We start from the raw sequence: 18,760 nt of genomic DNA, 5'->3' as shown, positions 1-18,760 counted from the left end.
TTAGTTGATACGTAGCCGTGTTGTAATACAGAAAGATAGATCATTAATGTACTGTACACGCGGCAAAAGTAGAGCAATGTTCTACTTTTGAAGCCTCGACGGAGGCGTCAGCCAATCAAATCCCGCGTAAGCAAATCTGCCACTACAAGCGCTAGCCAATCAAACCGCGTGTATGCTGGGAGAGACTACGCAGGTCTTTTCCTCATATGCCAAAAATTGGAGGATAAAATAAACGTAGCGGTAGGGAATCACCCGCTTCTTTATGATCAGTCTCTGTTCAGGGAGGGAGGTGGAGAGACAGTGGGTGAAACTGGTAGGTGTTCGCCTGTTTGGGATATCCAGTGTACTTCGTTTGAATGGACAGCTAGCAGACAGACAGTATTTAGCCAGCATGGAATGTTGCGTAAAATAGCACCATAGGCATTAATGTCTTAAATGTTCATCATATAAAGTGTGACATGTAAAACCTGTTATGCAATTGACAGGAGAGATGCATGTGATTGGTTGTTGGTCGCGTTGCTCGGGTAAACTCCCCAAGCTCAAGACACGCCCACAGCCAAGCGGCAACGCACGCCGCCGTGTGTAGGCGACGTAATGATTGTAATGAGGTTGAAATGTAAGCCAAGGGGTTTGTGCAATAGCTCATAATTGTTAGTGTTTGTGCAAAACTGTGTACATGTAAGTCATGAGTGAATATACTATTGTCTTTTATCGTGTACTATGGTTGTATTTATGATGATTTATTGCAGGTGGGTTTGAGCCAGTCAGGAGGTACGGAGGTAAGTACATGTTCCAGTCTGTAAGTTTGTAGGTCAGCCAGTAGTAGGTGGGTATCGTAGTATCATCTGTAATTTCTTTCAAGAGTTGTTCAGCAGTCAACAATGGCATTCATTTGCAACTTCTCCGTTATTCTGATTTGTGAAACCGATCTTCTTTTTTGGCTGTGGGTGTCTTTCAATCAGAGGGTCAGCGGTTCGCTCCCCAGCCTCCGCAATCAACATGTCAAAGTGTCCTTGGGCAAGACACTTAACGGCAATTCTCCCGTAGGCATGTCTCGAGGCGTGTGAAAGTCACTTTGGGCAATTATCAGATAAATAACTGGGATATCTGCAGAACATTTACAGACTTTAACTGACAATCAAAGCGTCATCGTATCGCACTAAAACAAAACCGGACCAATGAAGAGCAATATGTCATCAGCAGTGGGGTCTCTAAATTGAAAAACATAATTTATTCGGGTACATGTGGATTACTAGTCGATCCAAGCGTCTCTAGGAGGTAAATAAGTGTTTCCTAGGGAATGTCTGTTGGCAGAAACCTGCGAGATAGACTGGTTAGTAGGTAGATAGGTAGGTTTGGCGGTGTGTCGGTATATAGGTCAGTTAGGAGGAGGGCAGGTCAAAAGGTTATCTGTTGGTGTCATGGGAACAAATGAAGGTTGGTCAGCATCTTTGTTCCACCACGTTAGATATTTCTCTGGACCTGCAATGTTGTTGTATCCTGGAGAGATGGTAAAACCCTGAGGCAAGTTTATAAATAGTGATATTGGCTACGCAAGTCATTTTTGCTTTGTTTGAACACTGATTAACACACACACACACACACACACACACACACACACACACACACACACACACACACACACACACACACACACACACACACACACACACACACACACACACACACACACACACACACACACACACACACACACACACACACACACACACACACACACACACACACACACACTAAGGATTCTCCATTCCTGCAGATATCTTTTAAGTAAGACCAGGCTTTTTTGAAAATTCCCAAACAATACCCAGATTTATATTCCTGGCGTTCAACCTCGTAACGTGTATTTGTTTAGTTTAGGATGTAGGATGGCTAGCAGTTTGTGCTAAGCTAGGTTAACGATGTATCTCTGTACCGAAACAGAATCCAAGATGGTTTTCCAAAAATATTTTACTGTGCCTTTAATACAGCCAGTCTGCTGCTGCAGCACTGTCACCTTCACAGCTCACACACACACACACACACACACACACACACACACACACACACACACACACACACACACACACACACACACACACACACACACACACACACACACACACACACACACACACACACACACACACACACACACACACACACACACACACACACACACACACACACACACACACACACACACACACACACTGAGCTTCCACAGAAACCATCCTACTGTAACACACACACATCCATGTCTCTGGTGCACAAACCCTTCCCCCTCTCTCTCACACTCACACACACACACACACACACACACACACACACACACACACACACACACACACACACACACACACACACACACACACACACACACACACACACACACACACACACACACACACACACACACACACACACACACACACACACACACACACACACACGTGTCAGTGATGTATATTGCAGACAGCTGATGCAGCAGAGAGTGTACTGCACAAAATAGAAATAAATAGAATCAAACAGAGGCGTTACATTGATTCATCGTGTTGGAGAAAACACACACACGCAGAAACACACAAACACACAAAAAGTCAAAATGAATATAAATGACTGCAGAATATAAACAGTGCTAGAACAAATCTCTTGTGATATTAATCCACACATATTCACACTGTTGGTTCTGTTCTTTAAATACATTTCCATCAAATTAGCTCTGACTCTGGAAATGGTTCCATTCAGGAAACGTGTTGCGATCCAACAAACCATTGAGGGAAACCATTCATTTCCAAGGTTTCATCCTCATCTGAGGGTGTTGCGCAATGCACACCAGATTGTAACATTTAATAGCAAGATGGTGGAATGCACTGATCAAGCCATCAAACGTTACATCTTGGTCACATCGCCATTGTAAAATATATGTAATCCCTCCAGGTTTTATCCGGCTGAATACATGTCAAATAGAAAGCCCAGAGAAGGTAGTAGTAGTAGTATCCTGTTAAACCTCCTAGAGCACCTCCATAGCCACTCACTGACCACTGGAGTCTCCTTTATGACTACTAAGTATCTCTAGAACCTCCTTAATGACAACTGAGCATCTCCAGAACATCCAAAAAGAGTACTTAACATCTATTCCGGATTTCATATCATATAAACACCAAATCCCAGCATGCATTGCGGCTAAAACATCCAATCAGCGAGCTTAAACCATAGCTGAGGATCTTGGGTAATCGCTCGAAATGCCTACGTCTGTTTCCGGTTATTTTTATTTTGAAATTCAGTTCCTGACAGACGCCAAAAAAGACCGAGATTATGGAGTTAAACCAATAAATAAAAGCAAGGATAATTGTGTGTTATTGGTGAGTAAATAACAGTGTGTTATTTTGAAAAGAATAATAAATTAGAAGGAAAAAAAGATTTTAAAAATACGAGGCTCTGAGCCCCATGTATTTTCCTCACAGACGGCAACACTAAAGGTCTAAAATAAAGACCTAAATTAATATTTGGGATGTTCTTGCCTTTAGATTCTCCCAATAAGTCCAAGTACAGAGGGTGACTTTGCTGTGAAAAAACACATTTCCACCAAAAAACGTTAGCATTCATGAAGTAATCTTCGTCATAACTAGCAAACTAAACACCATGTACATGTACTGCACAAATAAAATGACATCAAAACGCATTTTAATGGCCAAATGAACCTTAAAATAGGCATTTTCCACCGAGAATAACACGAAGGTCGGCCATTGTTGTTGATCACGTGGTCTATGAAGGTCTATGGGACGCCCTGCCCGTAGAAGCCTGACGGTCAAGGGGTACCCTGTACGTAATAGAGTGACGGGGAGGGGCCCTGACCGTCCGTCAATATGTGACGGGATGGGAGTGAGAACGTGTGTGTGTGTGTGTGTGTGTGTGTGTGTGTGTGTGTGTGTGTGTGTGTGTGTGTGTGTGTGTGTGTGTGTGTGTGTGTGTGTGTGTGTGTGTGTGTGTGTGTGTGTGTGTGTGTGTGTGTGTGTGTGTGTGTGTGTGTGTGTGTGTGTGTGTGTGTGTGTGTGTGTGTGTGTGATCGTTGGAGCTATGTGCAACTCAAGGCATATGCTCGAACGGGAGCTGCCTGGACGCTGCAATCATCAAGTCAAGTGCAGTTGTGGCGAAATGTCGCTCCTCTGTTTTCATTTAAACAGCTCCTTATATCCGTTAGCGCAGCTAGCTAGCACCAGATGCTAACAACAACAATGCACATAAGGTCTCTCTCTCGCTCGCTCGGACCACACGTACACACACCCTCCCGGTCCTCCCGATGGCCAGGCGGTGCCTGCCGGTGAGCGTGGAAGTGTGGTCTGCCACAAGCGGGCGGCAGGAGCGGGGCTGTCAGCATCAGCTTGTAGATGGTATTTTAAACTCGATGCGCTCTGAAACTACGGGGCGGCCGAGGACAAAAAATACACATGCGTTAATCGCGTTAAAATAATTAGTGGCGTTAATTTATTTTTGCGTTAACACATTATTAACGCGTTAACTTGACAGCCCTACTGATTATATAATCATATACGCGGGCCGCTAATGTCTGTTGATCTCCAGACTAACAGCAGCATGAGAATAATCTGCCGAAAGTGCCGATGCTCCATGGCGGAGGCTCCGGTAGAAATTGCCGGGATTTGCGTTTTAACCCCCGTAATGTCCGACCAATGGTTGAACTGCACATGACTTGTGTTTAAAGTTTATAGTCCGTTTGAGTTTTGCGCAAACCGAACCTTCTGAAAAATGAAACAATGTAACAAACTGTGGTCTGGTGCGCACCAGAAAACAGACTATTAGGTGTGAATGCACCCTAAGTATCTCTGGAACCTTCTCAATGACTAAGCATCTGTAGAACTAGATATAGGTACCAAGTATCTCTAGAACCTCAAGAATAACCATTTGACCCCCTCAATGATGACCAGAACCAAGGAGTTCAAGGTGACAGGAAGTGACAGGAAGTCTCATAAAATGTTGAAGTTATCCTTTAGGTGATTGAAGTTTGAGATTACTGTGAATTCCTGGATGTTATTTGACCCCACAGACACCAAACAGTTTAGTCACAATGACCTAATATTGTGTTTTGACATAACTTCAGACTACACTAAGTATATAAAAATGTCTTTCCCAAAAGGCATTTAATAATTTATGAGCCTGGGAAATTAGGCAAACAGTCACTTTAACATAAAACGACTGTATCTGCACTGTCTCTATGTAAATCAGACACATTTAGACGAGTATTTGTGAAGTCTTTTGGTAAAAATCTTACATTTGGAGTAATCCTTGGGGAGTCTAGAAAATACTCCTCTGCTTTAGATGGTTTTAAACATAACTGAGGAGGATTTGCAACACTCCAGCGCTTCATAGATATGTGCACAATCGCTACATCATAGATTTTGGCAACGAAAATCTTAAGAACCATAAAAAGGGCCGTAAAAAAGACAATCAAATAATGCCAAAGACATAATGGTGCAGTTCTGGAGGTCAATTAGTTTGAATGGTTCTTCATCAAGTTCTGATGATAAGATTTACTTTATTAATCCCTCTCTGCATTTGACCCATCCTAGTGTTAGGAGCAGTGTGCTGCCATTTTGAACGGCGCCCGGGGAGCAGTGTGGGGAACGGTGCCTTGCTCAGGGACACCTCGGTAGCACTTGGTCTTGACGGGACTTGAACTGGTGACCTTCCAGTTGCCAAGCCAAGTCCCTATCGACTTCGCCACCACCGCCCACTTTTTTTTACTACTAAGGAGTTCCCTTTAGTAAATAAGATGTTAAGAGGTTCTAGTCATCTTTAGGGACGTTCTAGTCTTCAGGAAAAGCACTATAATAAATGTAAGGAATTATTATTATTATTATTATTACTAGGGTACGTTTGAATGTTATTGTGAATCTTTTAGAGGTTTAAGTAGTCTTTGAGCTGTTTTTAAACACACTATCTTGGTCTTTAACGGCAGACTAGACATCCAGATGTGGTCTGAATTAAGTGTTTGTGCATAATCACTAATGTCTCCTGTCTTTTATACATTCCCATACAGCTGCATCCTTTATAAAGCTTGAGGCAAACATACTTTAGCAGTTTTAGACTATGGTCTCTTTTCAGGAGACTTCCTCTATGGCCTTTACATATGTAGCCATAGCCTATATATTTCAAAAGACATGTATGGATCTACTTCTAAATACACAATCTTTGTATATAATGGCAGACTAGACCTCCAGATGTGGTCCGAATTAAATGTTCTGCTGCATTAACGCGTGTTTCTTTAGAGACCAGTTTTCAGATGCAGATCACAGGTGGGGATGAGATCTACAGGTGAAGCATCGTCTGCAGCAGGCATAATGATAGCGACACACGTGACAGCTGTCAGATATAACACTTTTCATCATTAACAGCATTTTAGGGGTTAACATGGGAAGATTCTGCTCCCTCTGTGTGCATGTGTGTTTAAACGTGTGTGTATGTGTGTTTAGGGTGGGGGTGTGTCTGTCTGTCTGCAGAAACAAACCGACACTAATAACTGGCACCATCTCCATCCTGCTGTGCATCCATCCTCCAATCAGCATCCTCGTCCAAAATCAATGGATTAGCAGTCAATCAATAATATGACAACACACACGCATGCATACACACACACACACACACACACACACACACACACACACACACACACACACACACACACACACACACACACACACACACACACACACACACACTGGACCTGATTGGATTCGGTATGTGTGTGTCAGTCCTAATTAAATAATCAGAGATTATTGATCAGCTGACATCCTTTTGGATCATTAATATATTTTTACATTTAATGTCACGTGTGTGCATCACACACACAAACCTGCAGCACTGTTTGAATAAAGATGATTCCCACACACACACACACACACACACACACACACACACACACACACACACACACACACACACACACACACACACACACACACACACACACACACACACACACACACACACACACACACACACACACACACACACACACACACACACACACACACACACACACACACACACACACATCTGGCAGACGCAGTATCATGCAGCCATAGCCTACATTCACTGCGGCGAGATGTCGGTCAGTGTAAGCGCGTTCACGGCACCCTATGTGAACGCGCATATGTCATTCCCAACCCCCTTCTTCCACTATGAGAATGTCTCACATTAATCATATTTGTGCACGTAAAAAAAGATAAAACGCATAGGGGAAAAGGCGCGGTGGAGTGAGAAGGCTGCAGCTGCATGTGTGCGCGTCCCCTTGTGCGCGTACTGGTGCAGCAGCAGCAGCAGCAGCAGCAGCAGCAGCAGGTATACGAGTACACGGTGCAGATGTGTGTGTGTGAGTGTGTAAACATGCAGCACACGGTGATACTCACCTCTGGTCAGGCTGCTTCTGTCCATGTACATCGCGCAGCAAAACACAAATCCGGTCATTAAAGAGAATGTTGGTGCGGAGAGAGAGGGCTCTCCCGGTCTAAGCACGGAGAAGAAACCGGGTCACACACACACTCACACACACACACACACTGGCACGGGTCGGACCGGAGCTGGATGGTTCCGACCCACACATTCACACACACCGACGGTCCGGCTTGTGGACGGATAAGTAGGTTAGATCCGCTCGGTTAGCTCCACAGGGCGACCCGGTGTGTGAGCGGCAGGCGGGCGGAGGCAGAGCAACAGAGAGAGAGAGAGAGAGAGAGAGAGAGAGAGAGAGAGAGAGAGAGAGAGAGAGAGAGAGAGAGAGAGAGAGAGAGAGAGAGAGAGAGAGAGAGAGAGAGAGAGAGAGAGAGAGAGAGAGAGAGAGAGAGCGAGAGAGAGAGGGGGGGGGGTTGGTTGCCTTGACAACATATTAAGAGAGAGGTAGAGAGAGAGAGGCTGGTGTGTAAAAAATGATGAGACTGAAAATTGTGATCATGTGATCTGATACATGTGACAGCATTTTGTTATTATTGTATTTTGACTCTGTTTTATAATGTGTTTGGATTCGGGTTTTTAGGTCATTTCATTCTATGGGTTTCTTGTGTGTTTTGTTTTCACTGTCACTGTTTGAAAAGCGTAACATAACTAAGGTTTATTATATTGATGATGATCCTTATATACTATCTACGGAGGTCGAAAGGTGCAAACGGCCCAAGAAATGGCTGCAGTTTCAAAAACGACGCAAATATGAAAACACAATCGTGCCAAAACATCTTCAGCAACTTGAGGAAATGGGCGCTGCATAAACGAAACGCTGCAAGAAGCTGAAAACACAACGGAAACCAGGGGACACTAAAAAGTGACGCACACACGTGGAACCGGAGCGCTTGTTGATGTTCGGGGATTATAAAGTTGGCCAACAGCAAAAAAACAGTCAAATAAGATATGACATATATTTGTGTTGTATTTGAACATTATTTCTAGAAGACTTGTAGCCTATGCAACCTCTGCTAACCCCTTTTCTAATGGACCCTTCGCTTCTAAATATCCAGCTAGTATACGGCCTAATACAATACGGCCTAACTCAATGTTCGAATTGCAGGAGACGCAGTATTTATCAGTGGCAAAATATGTGTTAATATTTGATAAATGAAGGATAGTGGTGGAAGGAGGAAGTCCCAGCCTACAAATCGTTTTCGATGAACTTAAGAACATATCTTTGTTTGGTACAGATCAAATCACTTCATGATGAATTTACATCTTCAATGATAATGACAATAATGATGCAACAATTATCAATCCCTCTGACGTCATGAATCATTTGGCAATTGCGATATCTGACCAAATACTCGCAATGACTTGATACCGATTTCAAGCACCCCTGTAAAGTTTCAAGCTTGTATATTGTATATTGAGACTTGTGACAAAATGTGTCTGCGAAAAGAAAAAGAAAGCCTGATAAATTACTCAAATTCCCGCCTGTGGTATTCCTGCTAGCTGACACACGATGACACACCACTTCTCAGATTCAAACACAGAACAGCTGACTCATGTTTCCCCAAATAATGACACACACTGCTTTCCTCCTCCAACTGTATTTACTTAGCATTGGGGTTTGAAAAAGTTGCATCTATGAAATGAATTAAATTAGTAGATGAAATACTACAGGAATAATAAATTCCTTTTATTGTATATTACTTTATTTATCCCACATTTGGTTTGTTGGCAGCTTGTCAACTTATTACTGTAGATCGACTGCTGGCTGATCAAAAAAAATAACACTTGTCGACATTGTTTACCAAAATGAAAAACAAATTAGAGGAACAGTGTCAAAGTTCACTGATTTACAAAAAAAGGGAAATTAAAGGGGCCCTATCCTGCTGATGTTCAGGTGTATATCAGTATGTGTGCCTCTACTGGGACATGTCTCCACTTTAATGTTCAAAAGCTCTTTATTTTTCTCATACGGCAGCACCTCTTTTCACCCTCTGTCTGAAACCAGAGCCCAGTCTGCTCTGATTGGTCAACCACTTAGTGTAACATGCACACAACCATAACACACTACAGCGAAGGGAAAACACCGAAGAGCATAATAGGGCCTCTTTAAATCGAAAAAGAGGAGACCTGAGGTAAGCCCCGCCCCCTCCGATAACATCAACAACCCTGATATTTAATCTGCCTTTGCTCTAAATGGAGAGATTTACCTCTATTTCCCCTGGGAGCCTTCACCATCTGCTGCACACACACACACACACACACGCACACGCACACACACACACACACACACACATTGAAGTGCTGACCTTTAGCTCACGCGCTGTGTGTGTGTTCACTCAGATTATGTCCATACCAAATCAAATCCTCAAATAATATAAATGAGTCCCGATAAAAACATCAAAGGATTGTTTGGCCTGCAACACATGATGAATATAATATCACTTTATATAACAGTTTATGTTTTTCCACAGCAGAGATTCAACAATAACACCGTCTGACTCACGTATCCACTACTACTGTTGTTGCTGAAACTCAACACTTCCTGCAGGTTTTTCAAATTAAGAGACCACCATGAGTGGGAGGTGTTGCTTCCTTTAAAAAGCCACTGGAACGCAGACAGCATGGAACAAATAAAGGCTGACGGGAAGACAAACCCATCCAGAATGTTCCCTAATAAACTTTAGTCACTCCACATGTGTCTTAATACCGACAATAAGGTCTCGATCGTCCACTTCTAAGGATGTGAAATGCCTATTTGACCAGATGTTAGAAATGGAACAGGGTTTTTTCAACAGGCGAAACAAACCTGATCAGAAGTTGATTTAACTCCACCCGACAGCTGGGTCAAGAAGACATGATGAACGAAAACAAACACACCCCTGTGATGGAGCTGCTTGTCCTGTAGAGCAGACAGACAGGGTGATCAAAACAAACACCCCCCATGTCTTCAGTGTCTCGACTTAAATCAAACGCACCCACACCAGTCACTGTTACTTAAATCAAACACACCCAAGTCACTGAAGAGGGCAGATGATTGGGAGAGGAGTCACGGCTGGAAAACAACAAATCAAACGCACCCTGTGGTTACTGTACTGATAGACAGTTAAACTCCACCCCTCTGAAGAGGATAAAGTCACCTCTCTCTAAATCTGAAAGACAAACGCACCCGAACACTTCAACGCAACCGAGTGAAGGGGAAACGAACACACACACTGTTATCATCTGGCAGGGGAGGAGATAAAACGACAGGCTGACCTCTGACCTCACACACACACACACACACACACACACACACACACACACACACACACACACACACACACACACACACACACACACACACACACACATATATGCACACACACGCCTCCCCGTCCCCTCCCCCCAGTGCAACAGTAAGCGACCCAGTGACCCAAAGAGAGACATGCTTGCTCGTCCATCCCCCGGGACAAATAATAAGTGTGTGTGTGTGTGTGTGTGTGTGTGTGTGTGTGTGTGTGTGTGTCACAGTGTTATGGCTATATGAGGAGAACGAAAGCCGCCAAAGGTCCCAGCTGGAATCGAAGCAGTGACATCATGATTAAGTGTTCGGCATCTCACACACTCTGTCTCCAGGACACCAGCAGCTCATGGGACCCATGACAGTTTCCAAGTCAGACCTACACCCAGATCAATGCTGCGTGCACACGGTCTCTCCAACATTCGGTCGTTCTGTCTTCTGTGTGTTCGAGAGTTTTAAAGAGGCCCTGTTATGGTTTTTGCGGTTGTCCCTTACCTGCAATATGTGCGATATATACGTGTGCCGTTAACAGCTGTGCAAACATCTGGCTGCGATATCTGTTACAGGATGTGTATTTTGTAAATCGCGTAATTTTTGTTAAAATTTAAAATGATATAATAACTATGCTCTAGTTTTTTGTATCGGATCAAGGCTTCATGATATCCTCCACAACGTACACTACAAAACTGATTCGGACAATTTTAGCCAAGTCCGAAGGTCTCTAAAAAAAAAAGTGTATCATTTGGTGTTCGGGTCATCTTTGACTTTAGACAACGTTTCTTCGTCACACCCTGCCTTCCTGGAACGCCTCCATTGGACTCCTTTGTTTACTTTCTGAACATAATGACATCACTAAGTTACACTTCTATTGGCCAACGCTCCAACACATTGTACGATAAGGGGCGGGACATCTCGAAGTTGTAGCGTTTTATTGTTTTCAGCATCTGCAAAAGGCAAGTTGTGAAGGAGAGGGATCAGGTGACAGCCGGGTCTGAACAGATGTTCTGGAGCTGCTCATCAAACTTGAGGGGGTGTACATGCTGACCCCCCCCCTTGATTTGGATCCACAATAAAGGCAAAACTCCCAAAACACAACTGTAGAAACTATCTTCAACACCACAGCACAAACTCTAAGAAGAAAAGCAGAAATACTGAAAATATAACATGAGCAGAAAAGCAAGAAACTCTAAAAACTACAACAGGAACTGTCTAGCAACAATCTGAAGAAGAAGAAACTCTAGAAAGAACCGTATGAACTCTCTAGGAACTCTAGAGACAATGAAGAGACTCTACACAGGAACACTGTGTGTGTGTCGGAAACACACACACACAGTGAAACTACCACACACACTGATTCAGTCGTCTATTTTTAACTTTCCCCTCTTCATTCATATCTACATGTCCTGCTGCTGCATTGCATGCTGGGAGCACACTGGGATTGACTTCGGGCTTCACATGTAACAAGTGTCACATGTGTGCCGTGTGTGTTGGACGCAGGACGCTGTGTACTCAGAGACGCTGGAACTAAAACACTGGAAAATGCATTTCCTGTAGAGAATCGGCCTGAATGACGAAAGTTAAAAAGCATAACTCAAAGTGCAGAAATGTGAAATGAAATCCCAGAATGCTTTGCTGCAAAACCTGGAAGTTGAAATGGAAAACTGGAAGCGCTGCACGCCGAGCAGATTCACCGTTTAACTGACGCGGTCGACCTCACGCTCACATTTCCAGCCACTAATCAGCCTTCAAAGTAAAAGCACCAGCAGCTAAATCTACCTTTCACAATAAAAGCTCCACATGTAACACGAGAGGAGCAGAAACAATATTTTGCAGATGAACAAATAATCATGAACATTAAAAATAAATATCTACAGTAATATCTATTACTACAACTGTCTAATTATAATAGACTGAGGAGAACTCTTTAGATTTGTATTCTTTTATGGGAGCAACCGTTCCTACTCTCTGCCACGTTGTCTGTGGGTTTTTCCGCTTTGCTTGCTCACATGACACACACACTATGTAAAAGTAACACACACACACACACACACACACACACAATGTATACATCACTTCAGGGGACATTACATTGACTTACATGCATTTCCTGGAGACTTATCCTAACCTTAACCAAGTCTTCACCCTAAAATTAATGATTCCCCTATGGGGACCTCCATTTTGTCCCCATAAGGGAGGCGAGTCCCCACACGTGACTGTGTAAACAGATGTAGGTCCCCACAAGTATAGTAATGGAGAGGCCACACACACACACACACACACACACACACACACACACACACACACACACACACACACACACACACACACACACACACACACACACACACACACACACACACACACACACACACACACACACACACACACACACACACACACACACACACACACACACACACACACACACACACACACACACACACACACACACACACACACACACACACACACACACACACACACACACACACACACACACACACACTCCTGCTGTGAGACTGGACTGATGTTTTGAGCCTGTGTGTGAACACATTAAAGCTCTCAGTACATACACAGGAAGTGAGGCTGGGACACACACACCAGTAGTTAACCTCTGACCTTTGGCTGGGTTGGGCCAAGTCCAATCAGCAGCGACAGAGTTAAAGTCTCGATACAAACAACTGGTGTTGTTCCAGCTATATTTAACTAATGTCTTCGTCTCCTGTCAAATGTCTGTGTTGGTTTTTCCCATCTGTGGTTTCCGCCTCCCGTCTTCTCTCTCAGTCAAAGAACACTGGACACACTGTAGTCCAGGAATCTGTTTATTCAAGTGTTTCATCTTATTAATATCGAGCATTCCAGTTTGTGTTGAGCAAGATCAGCTTTTGACTCTTTCCCAATCCCTGGTGTCATTGTGACTTTAAGTGCTCATTTAGTGACAGATGATGAAGTGGTTTAAAGAGCAGGGCAACACACACACACACACACTTTTATTTCTCTGAATTAAGAAACAGAGGATCTGCTTTCTCCTCCCTAAAGTAGAACCTTGTCCCGTCACACTGACACACAGCTAATGTAGAGAAACAATATGAAAGTAACGTCATGGCATATTAAACTGAATGTGACATGTTATCGCTGCCTCATGCTTTCCACTGATTTATTCATGCAGTCATCTTTAAAACATTAAAGTACCGTGTTCATCGGATTGCCTTCAAAACACAAACAGTTTAAGAGATTGTTTGTTTTCCACAGATATCACAATAATATTTCATCTTTATTCGCAGAACCACATTAAGTATAATATCAGTTTAACTACGGAGACCATCACCTTTTATTAAACATACAAAGAGAACATATCAACGCGGACATCTGTTTTATTACAATCATAAAACAAAAATGCATTCCCAGACGTATAGTCGATCTGATTCATATTTCCACACACACACACACACACACACACACACACACACACACACCACACACACACACCACACACACACACACACACACACACACACACACACACACACACACACACACACACACACACACCACACACACACACACACACACAACACACCACACACACCACACACACACACACACACCACACACACACACACACACACACACACCACACACACCCACACACACACCACACACACACACACACAATTTTTCTTTATCTGCAGCTGGACACATCCTGATCGTCTCCCGTTAACTGTGTGCTCGAGTTTTATCAGTACCGATTACTGATTGGAGGATTTGCCTGTTTACGATTGGTCTCATTTAGGAACTCACAAGTACAAAGCTTAAAACCAGGAAGTTAGTTCTTTATTTTCATTTTCTAAAAAAAGGTTTTAATACAGTTTTTATTGCGAACGTTTATTCAATATTTTTTCATTCTTTACATTTCCTTAGTAATAAACTCCCATTTAACGGCACCCTGCTCTTCAAAATAAAAGACCCAAGTAAGTCAGAGTAACTGTATCATAACATATCCTACAGTTAGCTCAAGACGAGGCTTGTTTTTCAAAATAAAACCCCCCGACTCTCACTTTAAGTGTACACGATAATAGCACGTTTTGACCCATTTTAAAGTAAAAGTCGTATCATTCAGCAATTCAACTTTAGCTTTTCCCCGATTCCAACAAAGATAATTAAAGGAAATCTTAACTCCTTTATATAAGCACATATCATTCCTTGCTGTAAACCCACATTTGAAGTCATTACATAGCCTCCTCTATATTTTGCATCCTTCATTCCCTTCCCTCTTTAAACCACTTCACCATCTGTCACTAAATGAGCACACTTAAAGTCACAATGACACCAGGGATTGGGAAAGAGTCAAAAGCTGATCTTGCTCAACACAAACTGGAATGCTCGATATTAATAAGATGAAACACTTGAATAAACAGATTCCTGGACTACAGTGTGTCCAGTGTTCTTTGACTGAGAGAGAAGACGGGAGGCGGAAACTACAGATGGGAAAAACCAACACAGACATTTGACAGGAGACGAAGACATTAGTTAAATATAGCTGGAACAACACCAGTTGTTTGTATCGAGACTTTAACTCTGTCGCTGCTGATTGGACTTGGCCCAACCCAGCCAAAGGTCAGAGGTTAACTACTGGTGTGTGTGTCCCAGCCTCACTTCCTGTGTATGTACTGAGAGCTTTAATGTGTTCACACACAGGCTCAAAACATCAGTCCAGTCTCACAGCAGGAGGCCGTGTGTGTGTGTGTGTGTGTGTGTGTGTGTGTGTGTGTGTGTGTGTGTGTGTGTGTGTGTGTGTGTGTGTGTGTGTTTTAGAGTAAAGTCATGTGTTTGTGTGGTAGGCATACCAATGGATTAATGACACTTGGATCATACGGCACGAGGTGTGTGAGAGTGGTCTGGTTTTGTGAATTGCCATTAGCCTTAATTTACAGCATCCTGTAAGGCTCATCCGAGCCCCCAGGAAGTGCGCCGGACTCTGATGAAAATATTCGTTGTGTCCAAACGGCGGTACTGCAACTTCCGTATCAGTCCGTGACGTCACTGGGCCCGGAAAGACTTTTCCCCATTGACTAACATTGGGAAAGAGACGTCTGTAAATCAGCGGATACTTTTTTTAACTAACTAAACTTCCCAGTATGAACTATTTTATAGCCCTTATTAAAATCATTCGGTCCTTAAAGTTATAAAATGCACTAAAACCCGAACCTAGATTTATTTTCTGTCTCCATTCATTCTACTGAGCCGAGAGTGGGAGCTCGGGGGCGGGGCTTAAGGGGTGCATGCTCTGTGAGCGCACATACGGGTTCTTCTGCTCTGACAGCTAGGCATGATGGGTAATCTGTGATGTTTCGCTCTCTCAAAAGTCGGGCCATTTTGCCTTCCTGCGCCAATGAGCAGCTCTCATAGGAAAGAACGAGGCCCCGCCTCCGACGCTGTGTCCAGTTCTGATTACACATCCATGGAACTCACTCCCACAACAAATCAGAGACCGGACCGGACCGACCCCCCCCCCCCCCCCTTCAAAACACCGACCATAACTGACCTTTTAATGTGTGGTTTTAATGTCGTCAATATACAATAAATGTGGTTGTTTTTCTTTAAGCAGCTGATAAACACATGTTGAATAAGATGTATTATTAATAATTCAACAGGACTTTTCTCTGTTTCTTTATCCTTTGTACAGTGGAGGTATGCGAGAACCACCAATTCTTCTAGTATGCATCCAGAGAAAACGTGACTGCTCCAACAGTGTGTTTGCAAATCAAACAAAGAAATGGATAAGACAGCTGCAGACACAGAGAGGGGATCACATGCTCCAGGTTTGAGCTCTTCACACCGTCTGTCAACTTCAAAATACCACTGTTGGTTCATAAAGTCCTGAATGGTTTAGGAACACGAATATATTTCTGAAATATAAAGTTTGTACTGCAGTAAAAGCAAACATACTACAGGATCTGATATACAGAATACACTGTAATAACTGTATAGATACACTATAGGCCTGATATGTACTGGATAGTCAAAGTATAAATACACTATAGGCCTGATATGTACTGGATAGTCAACATATAAATACACTATAGGCCTGATATGTACTGGATAGTCAACATATAAATACACTATAGGCCTGATATGTACTGGATAGTCAAAGTATAAATACACTATAGGCCTGATATGTACTGGATAGTCAAAGTATAAATACACTATAGGCCTGATATGTACTGGATAGTCAAAGTATAAATACACTATAGGCCTGATATGTACTGGATAGTCAAAGTATAAATACACTATAGGCCTGATATGTACTGGATAGTCAACGTATAAATACACTATAGGCCTGATATGTACTGGATAGTCAAAGTATAAATACACTATAGGCCTGATATGTACTGGATAGTCAACGTATAAATACACTATAGGCCTGATATGTACTGGATAGTCAACGTATAAATACACTATAGGCCTGATATGTACTGGATAGTCAACGTATAAATACACTATAGGCCTGATATGTACTGGATAGTCAACGTATAAATACACTATAGGCCTGATATGTACTGGATAGTCAAAGTATAAATACACTATAGGCCTGATATGTACTGGATAGTCAAAGTATAAATACACAATAGGCCTGATATGTACTGGATAGTCAAAGTATAAATACACTATAGGCCTGATATGTACTGGATAGTCAAAGTATAAATACACTATAGGCCTGATATGTACAGGATAGTCAAAGTATAAATACACTATAGGCCTGATATGTACTGGATAGTCAATGTATAAATACACTATAGGCCTGATATGTACTGGATAGTCAAAGTATAAATACACTATTGGCCTGATATGTACTGGATAGTCAAAGTATAAATACACTATAGGCCTGATATGTACTGGATAGTCAACGTATAAATACACTATAGGCCTGATATGTACTGGATAGTCAAAGTATAAATACACTATTGGCCTGATATGTACTGGATAGTCAAAGTATAAATACACTATAGGCCTGATATGTACTGGATAGTCAAAGTATAAATACACTATAGGCCTGATATGTACTGGATAGTCAAAGTATAAATACACTATAGGCCTGATATGTACTGGATAGTCAAAGTATAAATACACTATAGGCCTGACATGTACTGGATAGTCAAAGTATAAATACACTATAGGCCTGACATGTACTGGATAGTCAAAGTATAAATACACTATAGGCCTGATATGTACTGGATAGTCAACGTATAAATACACTATAGGCCTGATATGTACTGGATAGTCAAAGTATAAATACACTATAGGCCTGATATGTACTGGATAGTCAAAGTATAAATACACTATAGGCCTGATATGTACTGGATAGTCAAAGTATAAATACACTATAGGCCTGATATGTACTGGATAGTCAAAGTATAAATACAAATATTGACTGAAATACACATTACAGTCAACTTATAAATACACTATAGGTCTGATAAACAAAGCAATATACAGTATAGTGAAAGCAGTAGCATTATAAATACAATAGCGGTTCCCAACCTTTTTCAACTCGGGGCTTAAGAATCTAAAAAATGTTCACGGCCCACATTCAACCATAAACAATACGGAGGCTAAATAATTCAGAACATGTGCAAATGATTTGGCGGCCCACTTGCAATGCGTTCGCGGCCCTCTAGGGAACCGATGCACTTTGGTATAAATCGGTGTCACTAATTGAAGCTGCAGTTCACTCACCTGTCCTGGGGGAGGCGCTGCTGTGTGGGGGGGCAGTGGGTGGGGAGGTGTTCAGGTGGTAGGAGAACCTCATGGTGCTGAACTGAGTGGAGAAGGAGGGCTGCATGCCCACAGGAACCAGCGTGTGCACGGAGGTCAGAGGTCACGCCCCGTTAGCCTCAGTTCATCTCCACCTTTGTTAAACACCAGACTCTTAATTTGAAGGGTTCCGTTTGAATCGGTCACTTCCTGTCGAGTCCTCAGAGAGTTCATCACATCGAATTAAGTCGGTTTCGG

At 42.6% G+C, this 18,760-nt stretch overlaps 1 protein-coding gene across 2 annotated transcripts in view; it reads right to left on the bottom strand.

Annotated features, from left to right (window-relative positions):
- Nucleotides 1-18,760, bottom strand: part of fgd1 (FYVE, RhoGEF and PH domain containing 1) — a 46,683-nt gene extending 27,923 nt beyond the window's left edge. Inside the window, exon 1 of one of the 2 annotated variants that reach the window (XM_034088238.2) lies at nt 18,485-18,760. In XM_034088238.2, coding sequence (XP_033944129.1) covers nt 18,485-18,590 — 106 coding nt within the window. In that variant the 5' untranslated portion in view covers nt 18,591-18,760. Of the gene's footprint in view, nt 1-7,424; nt 7,680-18,484 lie in introns of those variants that run through there. The other variant, XM_034088239.2, reaches the window with a different exon arrangement.

The sequence above is a fragment of the Pseudochaenichthys georgianus genome, chromosome 7 (assembly GCF_902827115.2).
Source record: "Pseudochaenichthys georgianus chromosome 7, fPseGeo1.2, whole genome shotgun sequence".
Taxonomy (NCBI): domain Eukaryota; kingdom Metazoa; phylum Chordata; class Actinopteri; order Perciformes; family Channichthyidae; genus Pseudochaenichthys; species Pseudochaenichthys georgianus.
Note: the sequence above shows the minus strand (reverse complement) of the source record. Positions and strands in the feature narration are given on the sequence as shown.